General features: G+C 43.8%; 1 protein-coding gene across 1 annotated transcript in view; it reads left to right on the top strand.

Moving 5' to 3' along the window:
• ATRN (attractin) overlaps positions 1 to 17908 on the top strand; it is a 167603-nt gene that overhangs the window by 49003 nt on the left and 100692 nt on the right. Inside the window, 6 exon segments of the mRNA XM_082236278.1 lie at positions 4468 to 4551; positions 6307 to 6420; positions 10315 to 10443; positions 13411 to 13616; positions 14613 to 14781; positions 16864 to 16954. Of these exon segments, the coding sequence (XP_082092404.1) occupies positions 4468 to 4551; positions 6307 to 6420; positions 10315 to 10443; positions 13411 to 13616; positions 14613 to 14781; positions 16864 to 16954 (793 nt within the window).

Genomic DNA, 17908 nt, shown 5'->3' with positions numbered 1-17908 from the left:
CCTCCCTTCTTCTCCCAAACCCTTGCAAAATGCAACCCAAGCCACATGCAGCATGGCCACACTGTTTTACCTTCAGGCTAAACTGGAATGCTAAACATTTCTCTGCCTGTTGTAACCCTGGCAACCCCTGTCTCACAGATTCTAGGGTCTTCCCTTGATGCACTGATGACTGTCCATCAGCATCCTTGCATTTCTTAATAACTTATGCCCAGGCAATGCCCCAGCCTGGAAGGACTAGCTCAGTCTACATTTTTTTCCTTGCTAAATCCAACATCTGTCAGCTCACCTTAATTCTCAAGGTACTGATTAAACCCCACCACCCAGAAGTCTGCAGTGGTTCAGGGCACCCACAAACACATAACAGCAAGTAAATCATTTATAGGCTGTTATTGGAAATTCTCCTGTTCTTGACCTCTTAGAGGTATCCTGGTGTCCCTTTTCAGGTGGAGCAGTTGAGATCTGGGCAGATTCATTTTCTAACAGAACTTTTCACTTTCCCCCTTGGGTCTTGCCAGCAATGCTGGAGACATTTGCGGTGCTATTTGTACTGTGAAAGCTGCAGTAATTGCTTTCAGAGTAGGTCAGTTGTAACGATTTCTGCGTAGTGAAGTTGTTTGGGAGAAGGGCAGATTGCACAAGATCTTTTGCCGTTTCGACAAGGTTTGTTTGAGCTACCAAAGTCTGTTTGTTTGCTATCAATTACCGGCAGGGTGCCGACTCAATTGATACACGGGTGCTCTTTGCACATTTAGATTCGGAGGGTTGCGCTGCTCTCTAAAGGTCATGCTTTGGAGAAAACAAGATCAAATTAGGCACCTGCGCTGTACGCCGAATTTCTCAGGGCTGTTAAACATTCAACCTCTTCTGTTCCGCCTAAAAGAAACAGCCATGCTACAAGGTTCAGGTGCAGGGAAATTTCAGTAGCAGCCTGTAATGAATATAAAGTCACTAAAACGAACAATCCTTCTTATCATTCTGTAGCTGCTTGTGCGGGACTAGTCAGAATCTGAAATTGCCCTTTTCTGGACCTTGCATCTCAATCCCTGGTGATGGCACATTATCAAACAGATGTGTGAAATTCCTTCAACTCTGAAGCTTGCAAAGATTTGGAAAAGCTAGGGTTGTTCCTTTGCCTTGCACAGCTACCAGCAGCAGATGAGGCAAAGCCCCTTTGAGAAGTACGGTGGTACTTTGGTTCTTAAACTTAATCCGTTCCAGAAGTCCATTCCAAAAGCAAAGCGTTCCAAAGCCAAGGCACGCTTTCCCATAGAAAGTAATGCAAAATGGATTAATCCGTTCCAGACTTTTAAAAGCAACCCTTAAAACAGCAATTTAACATGAATTTTACTATCTAACGAGACCATGGATCCATAAAATAAAAGCAATAATCAATGTATTGTACTATAAAATAAATAAGACAGTATTGTAGATTAAAAAAATTAAAATTAAAATTTTCCTTACCTGCACTAATGTTTGGATGGGGGGCTTTTATCCATTTCCGCAGTCACACAATCAGCCAATCAATCAGTAGCTGAACTGGGTTCCACACAGTCACAAAAACGAACTAACCGAAAAAGCCTCAAAAACAAAAACGCAAAATAAGTAGCAAAAACAAACGCGCCAAACTTAATCCATTCTGGAAGTCTGTGACTTCTGAAATGTTCGAAAACCAAGGCGCAGCTTCTGATTGGTGCAGGCGCCCTGGAAACAATAGCCAACAGCTGCATTGGACGTTCGGCTTTTGAAAACTGGAACACTTACTTCTGGGTTTTCGGTGTTTGAGAACCAAGGTAGCACTGTATGGTGGTTCTCATGCACCTTCCCCACACATATATAGGGGTCTTGTTGGGGGTGTCTGCCTGGTTCCCAACATCCCAGAATTATGCTTTGAACTCCACTGCTGTCACCTTGTACCGCTCTGTCCAGTTCACAAAATGCAAAGGCAATGAGGTCTAGTGGGCAAACACAAGTATTTGACAAGAGATGTCCAACTGCGTCCAATTACATCTGTGTGGACTCTGGGTTAGCTTCCTTTTAAGAAATGATTGCTATAATTTATCTGTGGAATTTGTCACTTTCATTCCAATCTCAGCTGCCAATCATTTTTCTCTCTGTGCATTCGTAGCAGAAGAGGTGCACCTTCATCTAGCTCTGAGCAATGAATGGTTTTATGCATCTGTTTGCTGTCACAAGTCATACGCCACATAAAACTGTAGTTTTAAGTTAGGTTACAAAAGAGATGCAGAGGATAAAATCAATTAAAAATAACCACAACATCAGAAAAGCTTACTTAAGATGCCTACTGAAATAATAATAATAATAAAAATAATTATCACCAAGCTGCTATAGTTTGCCTGATCTCAGCCGGAAGAAATTTCCACATACAGTGGTGCCCCGCAAGACGAATGCCTTGCAAGACGAAAAACCCGCTAGACGAAAGGGTTTTCCGTTTTTTGATGCGCTTCGCAAGACGAAAACGTCTTGCGAGTCTTGTGATTTTTTCCGTTCCCCCTCTCTTTTTCTAAGCCGCTAAGCCTTTAATAGCTGCTAAACCGCTAATAGCGCTAATCCGCTAAGCCGTTAATAGGGTTGCTTCGCAAGACGAAAAAACCGCTAGACGAAGAGACTCGCGGAACGGATTATTTTCGTCTTGCGAGGCACCACTGTAATTGGGCTCTCCCTGTGGGGCCACCAGCAACTCTCTGAGACTTTGGCGATTGGGCAGTCCTTAAAGAATTGGGCAGCCCTTAATGTTTCTTGGGACCAAGTTGTTATGGGCTGTTAAAATTAGCACAAGATCCTCCACTTTGAAAAGCAGCAGGGACTGTAAAAAGAACAGTGATTATTCAGTTCCTGTAGGGATATCGCTGGTGGGGAAGTGGGCTCCCTCCGGACCCCACTGCCCCACTCCGCGATATTCCTACAAGTTCCTGCGGCATGAGGGACTGATGGCAGGGAAACTTGGTTTTGAGCAATTGGAAAGGCTTATGGGTACGCTGACCTTCAAAAGAAAAAAAGAGAGACTGCGGGTAGACTCTCACAGCGTCTGCCTGCAAGTCTAGTTCATTGTACTTCTGATTCTGCATGCCAGTGATTAATGTCCCTGGAAAAGACAGGTCTCGCTTTTCCCCATGGCAAATTGTTGGAATCTGTCTTTGGAGTGTGCAAATGTATGCTGATGCCATATTTGCTATGGACATGCTCAGTTGGAAGTACCCAGTATAGGAAGTATGGGGTCAGGCATAGTTATCTGGCGTTTATTCAGTATACTAAGGCAAAAATGAGAGCAGTGGCCCAATGCTATGTGTCGAATTCTGCAACAAAGGGCGTGTTTCGTTTAACTTCTTTGCAGCAGGCTAATTTGGACTGGTACAGGTAGCGCTGTGGTCTAAACCACTGAGCCTAGGGCTTGCCGATTGGAAGGTCGGCGGTTCGAATCCCTGCGACGGGGTGAGCTCCCATTGCTCGGTCCCAGCTCCTGCCAACCTAGCAATTCGAAAACACACCAAAAAGTGCAAGTAGATAAATAGATACCACTACGGTGGGAAGGTAAACAGAGTTTCCGTGTGCTGCTCTGGTTTCGCCAGAAGCAGCTTAGTCATGCTGGCCACATGACCTGGAAAAACTGTCTGCGGACAAACGCCGGCTCCCTCGGCCTGTAAAGCGAGATGAGCACCACAACCCCAGAGTCGTCTGCGAATGGACTTAACTCTCAGGGGTCCTTTACCTTTTTTACCTTTAATTTGGACTGAGGCTGTGGTGTGATAGTTTCCTAGAAAGCTGGTCAATCATAACAGTGCCAGTCATGCCAGACGTCTAATAGTTGTTTGCCCTTGTTAAACAGATATAATTCTAAGTAGCAGGTGACCTCCAGCTAAGTAATACTCATAGCAGACATGTTGGAATCCATGGGTCTATTCTGGTATGATTTAATTGGATATCATTCTGTGTCGGGTGATGCAGGTATGCACCCTTGGTTTGCTTCATGGTGATAATGATGAGAAAAAAACCTGTTCTCCTTGACCTCTGAATTTGTACCTCCTAGTAGAAATTCTGAATTTGTATACTCTCAGAAAATCTCAGAATACTAACTTTGGAGAGACTTTATTGCTAGTGAATCCGGGGGCAGATAGAATGGATTTTCTAAAAAACTGTAACTGTATGCCGGATGCTTGAGGTCCCTTTTAAATAGTTTGTCAACAAAATCCATATTAGGATCTCTAGTATCACAGAATAATAAAAAAATATCTCTAGCAATATTTTAACATTTCCACAAAGGGTGTGAGGAGATACTTTTAAAACACTTTGGCAAGAAGAGATGACAGCACTTTGCTGAAAGGAGGGGGAAGGATAATTACGAGAGGATAAGGATAATTTATTGGCTGTATTCATATTGAAGTTTTTTAAAAAGTAAAAAAGAAGTACTGAATCATGACGGGATGCTACATTTTTAGTTTCTCTTCACAGGCTTACTGGAAGTTCGGGGTATGTAACAGATGGACCTGGAAACTATAAATACAAAACGAAATGTACATGGCTTATTGTGGGAAGGTAAGAAGCAAACACCTTTATACTCACGGGATGGAATTGGGCAGTATTCTTGCCTGTATGTAGCTACATCATGATGTTTTTAACTGCTTTCCCAGTTGGCTTATATTTTGTTGTCCAGTTGCTAAACAGGAAAGAATTGCTCTTGAGCAATTATTGAAACTGGCTCTAATTTTGCATTCCAGTAGTGTTATGCTGTTGTTTTTTGGGATGAGAATTCTTACCAAATTTAAGAACAGTTCGTAGGCCACGGTCTGGTCCAGTCCGTACAAAAACGGCATCCGTCTCGCTTTGCTTTGGGGGATCAGACTTCTTCCTGGCCTGTAGCAAAGACTACAGCCTGTCATTTGGAATAGAGCTGTGAGGATTAAGCCCCAGAGAATCTCTCACCACCCATTTCTTCAGGCTGTGGTTCAGCATCAGCAGAGATAGGGAAAGATCTGAGTTGTATCGGGTGGCATAATTAAAAAATACCAATAATTTGGTGGTTCGGCTTTCTGATCATAGCTACTATTCTCCTTGGGTTGGCAAAAGAGAGGAAATATTGTTCTCTCTCAAGCTTAAACTTGGTGGGTCGCAGTTATTGTTCTCTCTCAAGCTTAAACTTGTGGGTCGCAGCCTAGCTGCCCAGATATTGTGCCAAAGGCAAGAGGCAGCATATTTCATGACTTCCTCTTGTGCAAGGAAACAAAACCCGGCATTTCCCCAATGAAAGCTGGGACTTCTCTGATCCTGTCCCAAATTCACATTTATTCAGACAGACCTTCAGAGGTTCTGTCAACCTTTCAGCCAAGGTCCTTGCTTTAACTACAATGATATTTGATTCCCCCCCAGCAGATTTTAGTGGTTTCTTAGCAGGAGAAATTTTTTTAAAATTAAGAATGGCGCTTTTATCGTTCCATTCCTTTTGAAGGGTGCTTATGTTTTTGTTCAGTCATAATGTTTTGTGGTATTTTTAGGCTGGATGCTGGCAAGCCCAACCTATTTTGAGATTCTGGAGCGCTTGATGCATTTACGTTTGCGTGCATATGTTGGGTCAGATGTGACAGAATATATATATCTACACAAATGAAATTTCTACATGGAAGCAGTTGCCTGTATTGAAGAAGCACCCCCTGAGTTGTTAACCTTATTCCTGTGTCTGCGATATGTGAATTAGTTAGGAGATGTCATTGCAGTCCTTGATGTGAAAGAAGAGAGCAAAACTGAATATAAGTGAGGGGACTATGCTAATTTTTTGAGATACATCCATTGTTGGACTGGACGTTTTCAGGCAAAATATCAGATCATTTTAATATTGGGGTGGGGGTTAAAATGTGTGGCACCCCCCAGCTGCAGTCTATAAAGATTCAGCCCCACAAATGTGGCACTGTGTGACTGCTCTGATAATATTTCCTTCCTTTGCGAGTCCAAACTGCCAAATTATTGTCAATAGCATGAAGCTGGTCAGCAGGACCAAGCTTTTACATAGGAATATTTCCTCATTGTGTTGAGATTATAATAGCCTGCAGAATTTCAGCTTTGGCTAATTCTTCAGGATTTAGTAAAACCTATTGTATGGGGACTAACTTGGAAGAAATGCTCACTACAAAAAAAGTGGTGATGTAAGTTATGAGGCAACAGTCATTGCGTCACAATAAAATAACTTGAAAGAATAGACGATGATACAATATTAGAGGCGAGCTGTGGCTTTCCTTACAAAAAAGAGCAATATGTTGAGGGTCTGTGGAAATAACGCTGCCTGTTTTCTTCCCACAGGCCGAACTCGATCCTTAGGCTCCGTTTTAATCATTTTGCGACGGAATGCAGCTGGGACCACTTGTATGTATATGATGGGGATTCGATTTATGCTCCATTACTGGCTGCTTTTAGGTAAGCCCCAGAGAACAGTGTGAAACTAATTGGTTTGTCGTATTTGTTTGATGTGATTCTTCATGTTTTGTCTTGAAAGTCTGCGGTTCTTTTTTTCTGTCCTAGGATCAGGAAACGCAGGGAAAGTACTATGTGGTATATTTTTTGTTTGTAGTCCCCACATTACTTGAGTTTCTACCCCTTTGCATATCTGTGCATGTGGTGAACACAGGAAAAGCCTTTGCACAGCAGTCCTCACTGTGCTGTGCTGCCGCTCCACTAGTTTTCCTTTCGACTCACATTGGAGCTTTGGCTGATTCCAACCAAATGTGATGGGTATGCATGATTTGGCTGCCTTGAAAACCCTTTTCCTTGCCCATCAGGTGCCTTGACACTTCAGTATTTCAACAGGAGATTTGCTTGGGTTCCATGTTGCTTTTACTCTGGTGCTTTAGGAAGGGGTCAAGACTGAGAACTTGACAGTAGTTCCGTTTCTTCTTCTTTGCCCAGATGTCATATAGTGAGGCCGTGGTTCATCTGGGAAAATAATATAGATCTCTCCCACCCCAGTCGTTAGCAAAGATCTTGCAGATACTTGCTTTGAATTGCATTTTCACCTGTAAAGCTGAAGTGAGCTTATTAATGGGGTTTCAGGAAGCTTAAAGTGTTTCGAAATGGCATAAACGAGAAATCACTGCCTCCGGATAAACACTGTTTTATACATAGAAATAGTCTTTTACCTTCTGTTTTATCTTGAGATGAACTTGTTTATTTTGACACTTGCCAGTTTGGCAATCCAGAATTGGCTTAAGTGAACTTAATTTAGAGCAAGGTTAAGCAGATGTTTCTGTGTTTGGCGTCTTCAGCTCATGCTGTTGACAAACATATAAGCGTTTCTTCTTGCAAGTAGGCAAGCTTTGATATTCCCCCAGGTGCCTAAGAATAATGAACTTCCCCATCACTTGTCTATCTGATTTGCTGCTGGCTTCTACAAAGTGGATTCTGATCCCTAGGTAATATAATGCTGGCTGCAGCTTGACTCTTTCGATGATGTCTTCATATGGCCTAAAGCTTCCAGGTGCTGTTGTAGATACTGATGACAAACACAGTTGGGCAAGTGACTGCCTTGACATCTTGTAAGCTCCAACTTCATTAAAAGTCCCACCCTGCCTGATGGATCTACTGTCATTGAGTTGCATCACACGAAACCATCATTGGAGCAAGAATCAAGACTGACATGCTTAGCTCTGTCTAAGTCTCCTTTTCTCTCCCTTGACTGCCAGTGTTGCTTACACCTTCAAATGGCAGCTGGAACCTGACAGCTGCCTAAAGCAACCTCATTGGGCTTTTGCTCCGTAGATACCTGCATCTTCTGGTGCCTTAAATAGCAAATCCTGGGTAGTCAAGTAATTTTCCCATTCTGGAATCTTGGCTGGCAGGCAAACAGGTTCCTTCCAGAAGAATAAAGTCCTGGCATTCTACTGGTTAACTCTGCTATTACAATGGGTTTGTCTATGAACAACTACTTCAACGGCCTGAAGATGTTTTAATAGTTCTCCACTGTGATGGGAAAACAAAGCACTTGTTGTTCCTAGCTGACCCTTGGTTGAACAATTGGGTTCACTTGACATTAAGCTATGATGAAACATTGACTTTAGAGTGACAGGCATAAGAGGGCTGCAAATATATAATTAATCTTTAGGCACCTGAGCCTACGAGGATGCATCAAGTGTGAAATTATTTCTCTTAATGCTTTAATGTGCAAAAGTCGAGTGGCAGTAATTTTTCTCTAGAGAAGGTCTTGTTTGTTGGAACCTTGCATATACCAAGGTGTCTAGCCAAAGGATTTCTAACCAGGAAAAAAAAAGCATTCAAATTGCATGAAAGTGGTAGACGAGATTGGACAGGCTTTCTCAGGTTCGTGATGTGGGGTGCTGACTCTTGCACCCCATGCACAGCCCACCTTAGCTATTGTTGTTGTTTAGTCGTTTAGTCGTGTCCGACTCTTTGTGACCCCCTGGACCAGAGCACGCCAGGCACTCCTGTCTTCCATTGCCTCCCGCAGTTTGGTCAGACTCATGCTGGTAGCTTCGAGAACACTATCCAACCATCTTGTCCTCTGTCGTCCCCTTCTCCTTGTGCCCTCCACCTTTCCCAACATCAGGGTCTTTTCCAGGGAGTCTTCTCATGAGGTAGCCAAAGTCTTGGAGCCTCAGCTTCAGGATCTGTCCTTCCAGTGAGCACTCAGGGCTGATTTCCTTAAGAACGGAGAGGTTTGATCTTCTTGCAGTCCATGGGACTCTCAAGAGTCTCCTCCAGCACCATAGCTATACCATTTGCATATTATGAGGCACGCACCATTTGCATATGATGGGACATGCACCTTTTCTGTGCCTGAAAGGACCTCCGTTCACTGAGGAGGTCGGTTCTTCTGGAAGTCTGCACATGCCCCAGAACTATGGGTGTGATCAGGCTTTGCTTTGATCAGTGAGAACATCATTGTGATCACCACAGTTGTGTGAATCAGTGCAGATGTAAGCTGGAAGTGCGTGGCAGTCACGAGCAAGCAAGAGGTTGCACTTGGACTAACGTAATTCCAGAATCCGGTGCTTTATCGAATGTGAGCGAGACGTATCATTGGCTGGTTTTTATATTACTTTACTGTTTTCATTGGAATTGTTGCATTCTTAGTTTCTATATTTGAGGTACCCCACCCTGGCATCACCTGCTTGATGGAGGGTGGGCTAAAAATGAAATAAAAAGAGCTCTGATCTCTCATTTTGTGTGTTTGTAGTTCTCAGCTAGCTAGCATCCCCTACCTTAATTAGATGAGTACCCTTTTGCATTGTTTGAGAAGCACAAGGCCAAGAGCTCTTTATCTGAAGGACTGTGTGGTCCCAGGCTGGTTGAAGAGTGAAGAACCATTGGAAGGCACAGCGAAGTGCCCACCAACAGCCAGCACCTGGAGAGATGTATTTCCATTCAAATTATAGAAATTATTTCTACACATACAAATTACCGTAGCACATACAAATGTGTGTCCTCTTTCATTCCCTTTTGGGGTCGATTCATTTCGACTTCGTGGCAATGCTTAGGTGGCATGCTATCTCCGAGAGAAATATTTTTATTTTATTTTATTTATTAAATTTATATACTGCCCTTCATCTGACGAGCACATGCAACAGGAAAACTCCCTCCCTTCCATATATGTGTGTGTTGAATTCTTGTGTGTTTTGCCTGCTGTGATTTGGAGCATTTAATATGTAGTTGGAACCTTTCCATTCTCGAAAAGTACAAAAGGAAGATAAATGGTGTTTGAAAATGTTTGATTTTGATCGCTTTGACCTCTTTCTGATTTTTGAGAAAGACAGAGTTTAAATAGACAAGATAGATAACTGATCCCTGTTAGTTGCTCTTTCAAGTGCCCCCATAGATCTTGCTCCCATCCATTTGATTTGATTTTAAATGTGCATGGTTGCATATTTGCCCATCTAAAGATGATGATGGGAGGTTTTTTTTAATGTGTGCCTTCATAATTAAAACCAGATGCATTATCCAGATTAAATGATTCGGATATTGTCTCAGGTGAATGAGAGTTTCATTTTAGTAACCCCACTCACTGGGCAGTGAGCCCCATTGAATCCAGTAGGACTTAACTCGGAGTCATCACAGTTTGGCTTGTGCTGCAGGTTGTAAAAATTGTGCTACTCTTTGATATTGATGATATTTGTAAACTGTTTGATGGTCAGATGTTATGCTTTTGTCTCCATATATTACTTTGTTGGCCAACTTTTCTACTGATAGGACTGTGTGGAGTCTTCCATCTAAAGCTATGTCTTTGATGTTGCATCTTTGCCTATTCTAGCTCCTGAAACCCTCTCCTAATGTAGCTGCGTCTTGTCTCTCCCTGTACAGTGGCCTGATCGTTCCCGAGAGGGAGAGCAACGAGACGGTCCCAGAAGTTGTAGCCACTTCTGGTTATGCTCTCCTCCATTTCTTCAGCGATGCGGCGTATAACTTGACAGGATTTAACATCACCTACAAGTAAGTTGCGGATGCAGGTATGCAAGGAGTGCCAGAAGGAAAGCCTTTGAAGTACTGCTTTAAATTCACTTGTCAGTTTCTCCCTGCTAGCGTTTACAATTGGTTTTGAAGCAATATCTCCTTGTGGATTTAGCTTGCATCTTGAATCAGCACTTCATTTACCGTATTTTTCGCTCTGTAAGACGCACCAGACCACAAGGCGCACCTAGTTTTTGGAGGAGGAAAACAAGAAAAAAAATATTCTGAATCTCAGAAGCCAGAACAGCAAGAGGGATCGCTGCGCAGTGAAAGCAGCAATCCCTCTTGCTGTTCTGGATTCTGGGATAGCTGCGCAGCCTGCATTCACTCCATAAGATGCACACACATTTCCCCTTACTTTTTAGGAGGGAAAAAAATGAGTCTTATAGAGCAAAAAATACGGTATTTGAAGAAAACACACCGATAACGTGGTTTCTGCCCTGTTAGGTTTGGGCAGGTGATTATTTTGGACTTGCTGGGAGCATAAATAGCTAACCATACCTATGTTTTTATACTGTGTGTCTGGTATATTGATAGCAGTTTCCTCCCCTATTCTACTGGCAAATGCAGAATATATCATGCCCTGCTCTAAAAAAAAAGGTTAATTTTATTACTTATACTTGGATCTTTCAAATTCCCAATTTGTGATCTCTAATTCTTTACACTGAACTGGGATCGAAAACACACCAATGGAACTAATGGCAATCTGGGATGTAGCAACAAACATTTTCCAGAACTTGAAATTCTAGAAACTGTAGCACCATCTTGTGGCATCAGTTGGTATTTCACTGTACAAAACCTTGAAGGACAGAAGAAGCTGATTTATACCAGGTCAGATGATTTGCCAGTCCAGGCCAGTAGCGTCTTCTCTAACTGGAGCGACTTCCCCCTACCCATTACTTGGAACCTGATGGTTCTTAACTGGATTTACTGGGGACTGAACCTTGGAAATTCCACGAATAAGGCATGTGCCCTGCAGTGAACTGAATGCAGTGAACTGGGCACCACAGTTCAAGAAGGACACTGACAAACTGGAACGTGTCCAGAGGAGGGCAACCAAAATGGTCAAAGGCCTGGAAACGATGCCTTATGAGGAATGGCTAAGGGAGCTGGGCATGTTTAGCCTGGAGAAGAGGAGGTTAAGGGGTGATATGATAGCCATGTTCAAATATATAAAAGGATGTCACATAGAGGAGGGAGAAAGGTTGTTTTCTGCTGCTCCAGAGAAGCGGACACGGAGCAATGGATCCAAACTACAAGAAAGAAGATTCCACCTAAACATTAGGAAGAACTTCCTGACAGTAAGAGCTGTTTGACAGTGGAATTTGCTGCCAAGGAGTGTGGTGGAGTCTCCTACTTTGGAGGTCTTTAAGCAGAGGCTTGACAACCATATGTCAGGAGTGCTCTGATGGTGTTTCCTGCTTGGCAGGGGGTTGGACTCGATGGCCCTTGTGGTCTCTTCTAACTCTATGATTCTATGATTCTATGATTCTATGACCCTTTTGTAGTTCCTTGTTTAAAAAATACCCCATGCATACCCCAGCTGCCCTGACTCAGCAGAGCTGAAGCAAGTGATTTGACGTACAAGTTGTTACTGATCCAGATCTCCTAGACTGGAGAACTTAAGCCAGCCTCCTAACAGATGAGGACCACATGATCTCACCATCATTTACTTGTATGCCGCCTTTCCATAATTAAAACCATGTTCAAGGTGGCTTACAACATGAACAGATTTCCATAACGACAGAAGTAGTCATAAACAATAAATAAAACACATCAAAAATTGGCAAAAAAGACACTAATAAATTTAATGAGTAATAATCACTGGGGAACATTTTTTCCCCCATTTTCTGTTGCATGAGATTTTTCAAGTGTTCTTATATGTCCTTTCAATGCTGATTTCAAATCTGAAATCGATTTTCATGTACATTGGTACCTCAGGTTATGTATGCTTCAGGTTTACATACGCTTCAGGTTACAGACTCCACTAACCCAGAAATAGTTCTTCAGGTTAAGAACTTTGCTTCAGGATGAGAACAGAAATTGTGCTACAGCGGCGCGGCGGCAGCAGGAGGCCCCATTAGCTAAAGTGGTTCTTTAGGTTAAGAACAGTTTCAGGTTAAGAATGGGCCTCCAGAACGAATTAAGTCCTTAACTCGAGGTACCACTGTACATGCTATAGTTATCTTTCAATTTCCAACTTTTGCTGATATGTCATATTTACACTGGGGATAAGTGAATACTGACACATTGATCTGTCCTAACCACATGGTCATTATTGTTTTGCAAACTTAATTTTTCTTTATTTTTGTAGTTTTGTAACCTAAATACTTGTATTTTTCAGATTAGACCATGGCTTCTTCAAGTAGGCAAAAATGTGTAAACAAGCCTGATGCCTTTTGTTATGTATGTGGCTGCGGGTGTGAATGCAACAATTTTTTTGTTCCCCAGTGTAATCCACAATCATACTGTTAACTCTTTTGAATATTTCACCTTCCCTCACCTGGGCACAGCCATGTTACCTATTTTGTAGCTCTGCAGCTGCTCCTTGTCTGGCTACTTTTTTCTAGGTTCTGCCTATCAAACGCTTACACTCAGATCATTAACGCCAAAGGCTGAAAACTTTCTGATTCTGTGCACTAAGTCTCCAGAAACATGTTTTGGAAGTCTGGAAGAGTTCTGCCCTTTCACCACCCTTCTCCGAGCATAATTTGGTTGATTAAAGGGCAAAATTGTATTGCATTCTTTTCTTTTTCTCTCCCCCCCCCCCAAATTACTATGACATACTGGGTTTCGATCTGGACGTTCCTCCCAAGGGAGCAGTAAAACTGCTAGCTTCCTGATCATATTTGGCATGAGTCTTGGTCGTTTGCTGTTGCCAGTCTCCCATTTCCCGGTGCTATGACAACCAATCTTTGATATGACCTTTTCCTGATTCTCCGTCCGCAGCTTTGATGTGTGCCCTCATAACTGCTCTGGCAGAGGGGAGTGCAGGGTCACCAACAGCAGCAAAGTGGTTGAATGTGAGTGTTCAGAACATTGGAAAGGAGAAGCCTGTGACATTCCGTTCTGCCCAGACGACTGTGGCTCCCCAGAGAGAGGGCTGTGCAACGTGAATGGTACCCAAGGATGTGTTTGCAACTCGGGCTGGCAAGGTAGGTGGCAAATGCCCTTTTGTGATACGAGTATTAGAGTTTGAAATGCTTAGCAAGGATTTGAGTGGTGTTGGCATTTTTTGTTTCCAGTTTGATGTGAGATCCCGTTGCTCTGTCCCAGCTCCTGCTAACCTAGCAGTTCGAAAGCATGCCAGTGCACATAGATTAATAGGTACCACTGTGGCGGGAAGGTAAACAGCATTTCCGTGCGCTCTGGTTTCTGTCATGGTGTTCTGTTGCACCAGAAGCGGTTTACTCATGCTGGCCACATGACCCGGAAAACTGTCTGTGGACAAATGCCGGCTCCCTTGGCCCAAAAGCAAAATGAGCACCACAACCCCATAGTTGCCTTTGACTGGACTTAACCATCCAGGCATCCTTTACCTTTTTATATTTAGCTACATACTCAGATTCCTGCCAACCTAGCAGCGTGAGAGCACGTCAAAGTGCAAGTAGATAAATAGGGACCGCTCTGGCGGGAAGGTAAACGGCGTTTCTGTGCGCTGCTCTGGTTCACCAGAAGTGGCTTAGTCATGCTGGCAACATGACCTGGAAGCTGTCTGCGGACAAATGCTGGCTCCCTTGACCTATAGAGCGAGATGAGCACACAACCCCAGAGTCGGTCACGACCAGACCTAATGGTCAGGGGTCCCTTTACCTTTTTTACATACTCAGATAGCTGCTAACACCTGTCCCGTTAGCTATCTATTTAGATTCACTCATCTTGCATCCCCAAGTTCCTTGGCAACTCTTGTTCTGCTCCTAGGGTGGAAATTTCTATTATTTCTTCCATTCTTCTGCTGCTCCTATACTTCCTCCCCCTAGTCCCTTCTTATCCGTACCTCTCAAAGCTCCTTTTCTTTATTCAGGTCCCCTTTTCTTCCTCCTCCTTTTTAGAGCTTATTAGCTGTAAATGTCTGTCAATATAAATGTAGCTCTTAAGTGATGGAAAGTATGTAATACTGTTCTTGACACATTTGGTTTTGCTTCTCCTAGGTACAGACTGCTCAGTACCTGTCCCAGCAAACCAATCGTTCTGGACTCAGGAGGAATTCTACATCCCCAAACTTCCTAGAGCATCTCATAAAGCCGTGGTCCAAGATGATGTCATGTGGGTAGTTGGTGGTTACATGTTCAACCACACGGATGCTCAAATGGTTTTGGCGTGAGTACAAACAAACTTCAAAACGTTTTATGGGAAATGGTAGTGAGGGGTTTCATTTTGCTCTTTGTGTTGACCTGTGCTAAATTTAGAGGGAACCAAGATGTTGGGATGAGTAACAGCCAACCGTTTGACTGCAGTACAGTGCTGGCCTTGCTCTCTCTCTGCTCTTCTGAAGTATAATAATAAATAATAATAATAATAATAATAATAATAATAATAATAATAATTTATTATTTATACCCTGCCCATCTGGCTGAGTTTCCCCAGCCACTCTGGGCGGCTCCCAATCGAGTGTTAAAAACAATACAGCATTAAATATTAAAAACTTCCCTAAACAGGGCTGCCTTCAGATGCCTTTTAAAAATAGGATAGCTGCTTATGTCCTTGACATCTGATGGGAGGACGTTCCACAGGGCAGGCACCACTATCGAGAAAGCCCTCTGCCTGGTTCCCCTGTAACCTCGCTTCTCGCAGTGAGGGAACCGCCAGAAGGCCCTCGGCGCTGGACCTCAGTGTCCGGGCTGAACGATGGGGGTGGAGATGCTCCTTCAGGTGTACAGGACTGAGGCCATTTAGGGCTTTAAAGGTCAGCACCAACACTTTGAATTGTGCTCAGAAATGTACTGGGTGTATAGAGCTAAGCTGTTTCTTGCCTTGTGCTCTCCCTTCCTTAAAAGATGGTGATCTCTCTGCAGCCTTGCACGTGGGCTCTGTGGCTGTGCAGAGCAAGGTTCGAAACCTAGAGCTAGGTGGAAAGGTTTTGTGAAAAGGGCCTATGCTCAGAAGGGCCCGGCTCCTTCCTTCCTTCTCCCCCAGCAAAGCTCCTTCTCGGTGGCAGAAGATGATGTGTCATTAGGAACTTTCTTTATGGGCTCTCTCCGCAAAATGCAAAGCTAGGCTTTCTGCCCCTTGTCTACCTTCATTCTCTGTCATTTCCTGTGTTTTGTTTCATCTCTGTTTCCCCTGTGATTTATGTGATACCTGGTGCTTCTTCAGTCGCAGCTGAACACCCTGTGTGACAGTGAGTTTCTGTGGTGGTCATGATTGCTGCCTCTTTTTTTGCTTTAGTGAAGGTGGACAGGTCCTCTTGTTTTCAGGTGGATGTTGTAGACAGGTACTCTTGTTTTCAGGTTACCTTGTGTAAGGAGGTCACCTTGGCAGCAGATGCCGCAGCCAGAGCTCCCAGAGCTTCACTGACCAAGCAGCTCAGCTTTGTCCTCTCACCATTGTTATTGATGGCTGAGTCCTCCCCATGGACCCTTCCTAAGAAGTTAACAGGGGGCTGCCTGGCACCTGTAACTGCTTAGGAAGGGACCATGGGGAAGACTCAGCCATCAGTAACGAGGACTAAGACAAAGCTGTTCTCGAATGATGCAGCCATGTGAGTGCTGCTAGTTGCATAGATGTCTTCTGTGGTCCCAATTCTTCTCCCTGATAGGATGCCAGTTCCATGGGGGAGACTTGCATGGCCAGCTTTGCATGTAATTGTTGAGACATTTTGGTGCAACCTTTGAAGCCTGGCACCTGCTTGCAGAAGAAGCATCTCCCAAGCTACGGGTAAAGGGTGCCATGGGAGCCTCTGAATCGTGTATATGCCTTTCACTGTCTCTCTGTATTGGCTATAATACTGCTGAGGTCAACAAAGGCAACCCAAATAGGTGGCAATTCACAGAATTGTGTCTGGAGCTGGCTTACAGCCACCGAACTCCAGGGTAAAAAAGTTTCATGAAGAAGGTCCTTACTGATCTTCAGGGAGAATATTTGGAGATGGCGCTGAACAAAAATGAATAAAAGCATTCCTCTTGTTTCTGCTGCTTCTTTCCTGTCCTGCTTGAATTCATTTTGAGGGTCTGTTTTCTCTATCAAAGAACCATAACAAATACAGCTGCTCATATTGCCAGCAGAAGCACTGGAGTCAAATCGGTTTTTGTTTTATCCGTGTGCTAGTTTGATCATTAAACACCCCTTTTAGCATTTTTACTGTGTTTGCCCTATTCTTGTCCCATGTGCAGTATGAGAAGTATAAATAGCAGCTTTGTGCTCGGGAGTGCATCAGTGTATTTTACCTTTTTCATTATGCAGGTATAATCTTCTTTCCGGAGAATGGCTGCCCCTGAACAGCAGCGTGAATGCAGTTGTGATCAGATACGGGCATTCCCTGGACATACACGAAGTAGGTGACTTTGCTGGAGTTATTGAGGCTGCAATTTGTGTTCACATCGTATTGTAATGGCCATTGGCTGCAAACAATAAAATCGATTGGACTATTATTAGAACTATTGAGGCTGTGTTTCCAATCTGGTTTGAAATTCTGGGCCTGCTTTCGGCGAACTCTTCTCCCAGTAGAAACACGGAGGAGAAGCATTCAGTATTCCACGTCTGTTTTGGCAACCTCCCAAGTTGTACATTCTTTTGATAGTGTTGGTGGGACATGACGCAGATCAGCGAAGGGCTCATCTTTGGGCTTAGTCTGTTCTCTGGGGATCACGTATGCTGAAGCAGCTCTTTGGTGACTCTTAAGAAACAGTGAAGGGACGCAGGTGGTGCTGTAGGTTAAACCACAGAGCCTAGGGCTTGCTGATCAGGTTGGCGGTTCGAATCCCTGCGACTGGGTGAGCTCCTGTTGCTCGGTCCCTGCTCCTGCCAACCTAGCAGTTCGAAAGCACGCCAGTGCAAGTAGATAAATAGGTACCACTCTGGCGGGAAGGTAAACAGCGTTTCCATGCGCTGCTTTGCTTCGCCAGAAGTGGCTTAGTCATGCTGGCCACATGACCCGGAAGCTGTACGCCGGCTCCCTCAGCCAATAAAGCGAGATGAGCGCCGTAACCCCAGAGTCGGTCACGACTGGACCTAATGGTCAGGGGTCCCTTTACCTTTACCTTTAAGAAACAGCGAGATGAGAGCAGACTAAAGAGCTTTGATATGGTGTCTTTATTTATTGCATTTGCATCCACCTTTCCTCCGACCAGATGATGCAGCTGCTCCTTCCTCTATTCAGGTTAGGCTGAGGAGGAGAGGCTTGAGCAATGTCACGAAAGTGACTTCCTGCCAAAAGATAAGATGTGATAATTCCCACTAGAGTGGATGGTTCTAATAGGGTATTTTAAAAATCCACATGGAGGAGAGG

Source organism: Podarcis vaucheri (assembly GCF_965113315.1).
Source record: "Podarcis vaucheri genome assembly, chromosome: 9".
In the NCBI taxonomy this organism is placed as follows: domain Eukaryota; kingdom Metazoa; phylum Chordata; class Lepidosauria; order Squamata; family Lacertidae; genus Podarcis; species Podarcis vaucheri.
The sequence above is the reverse complement of the archived record's forward strand: the minus strand, read 5'-3'. Positions and strand labels throughout refer to the sequence as shown.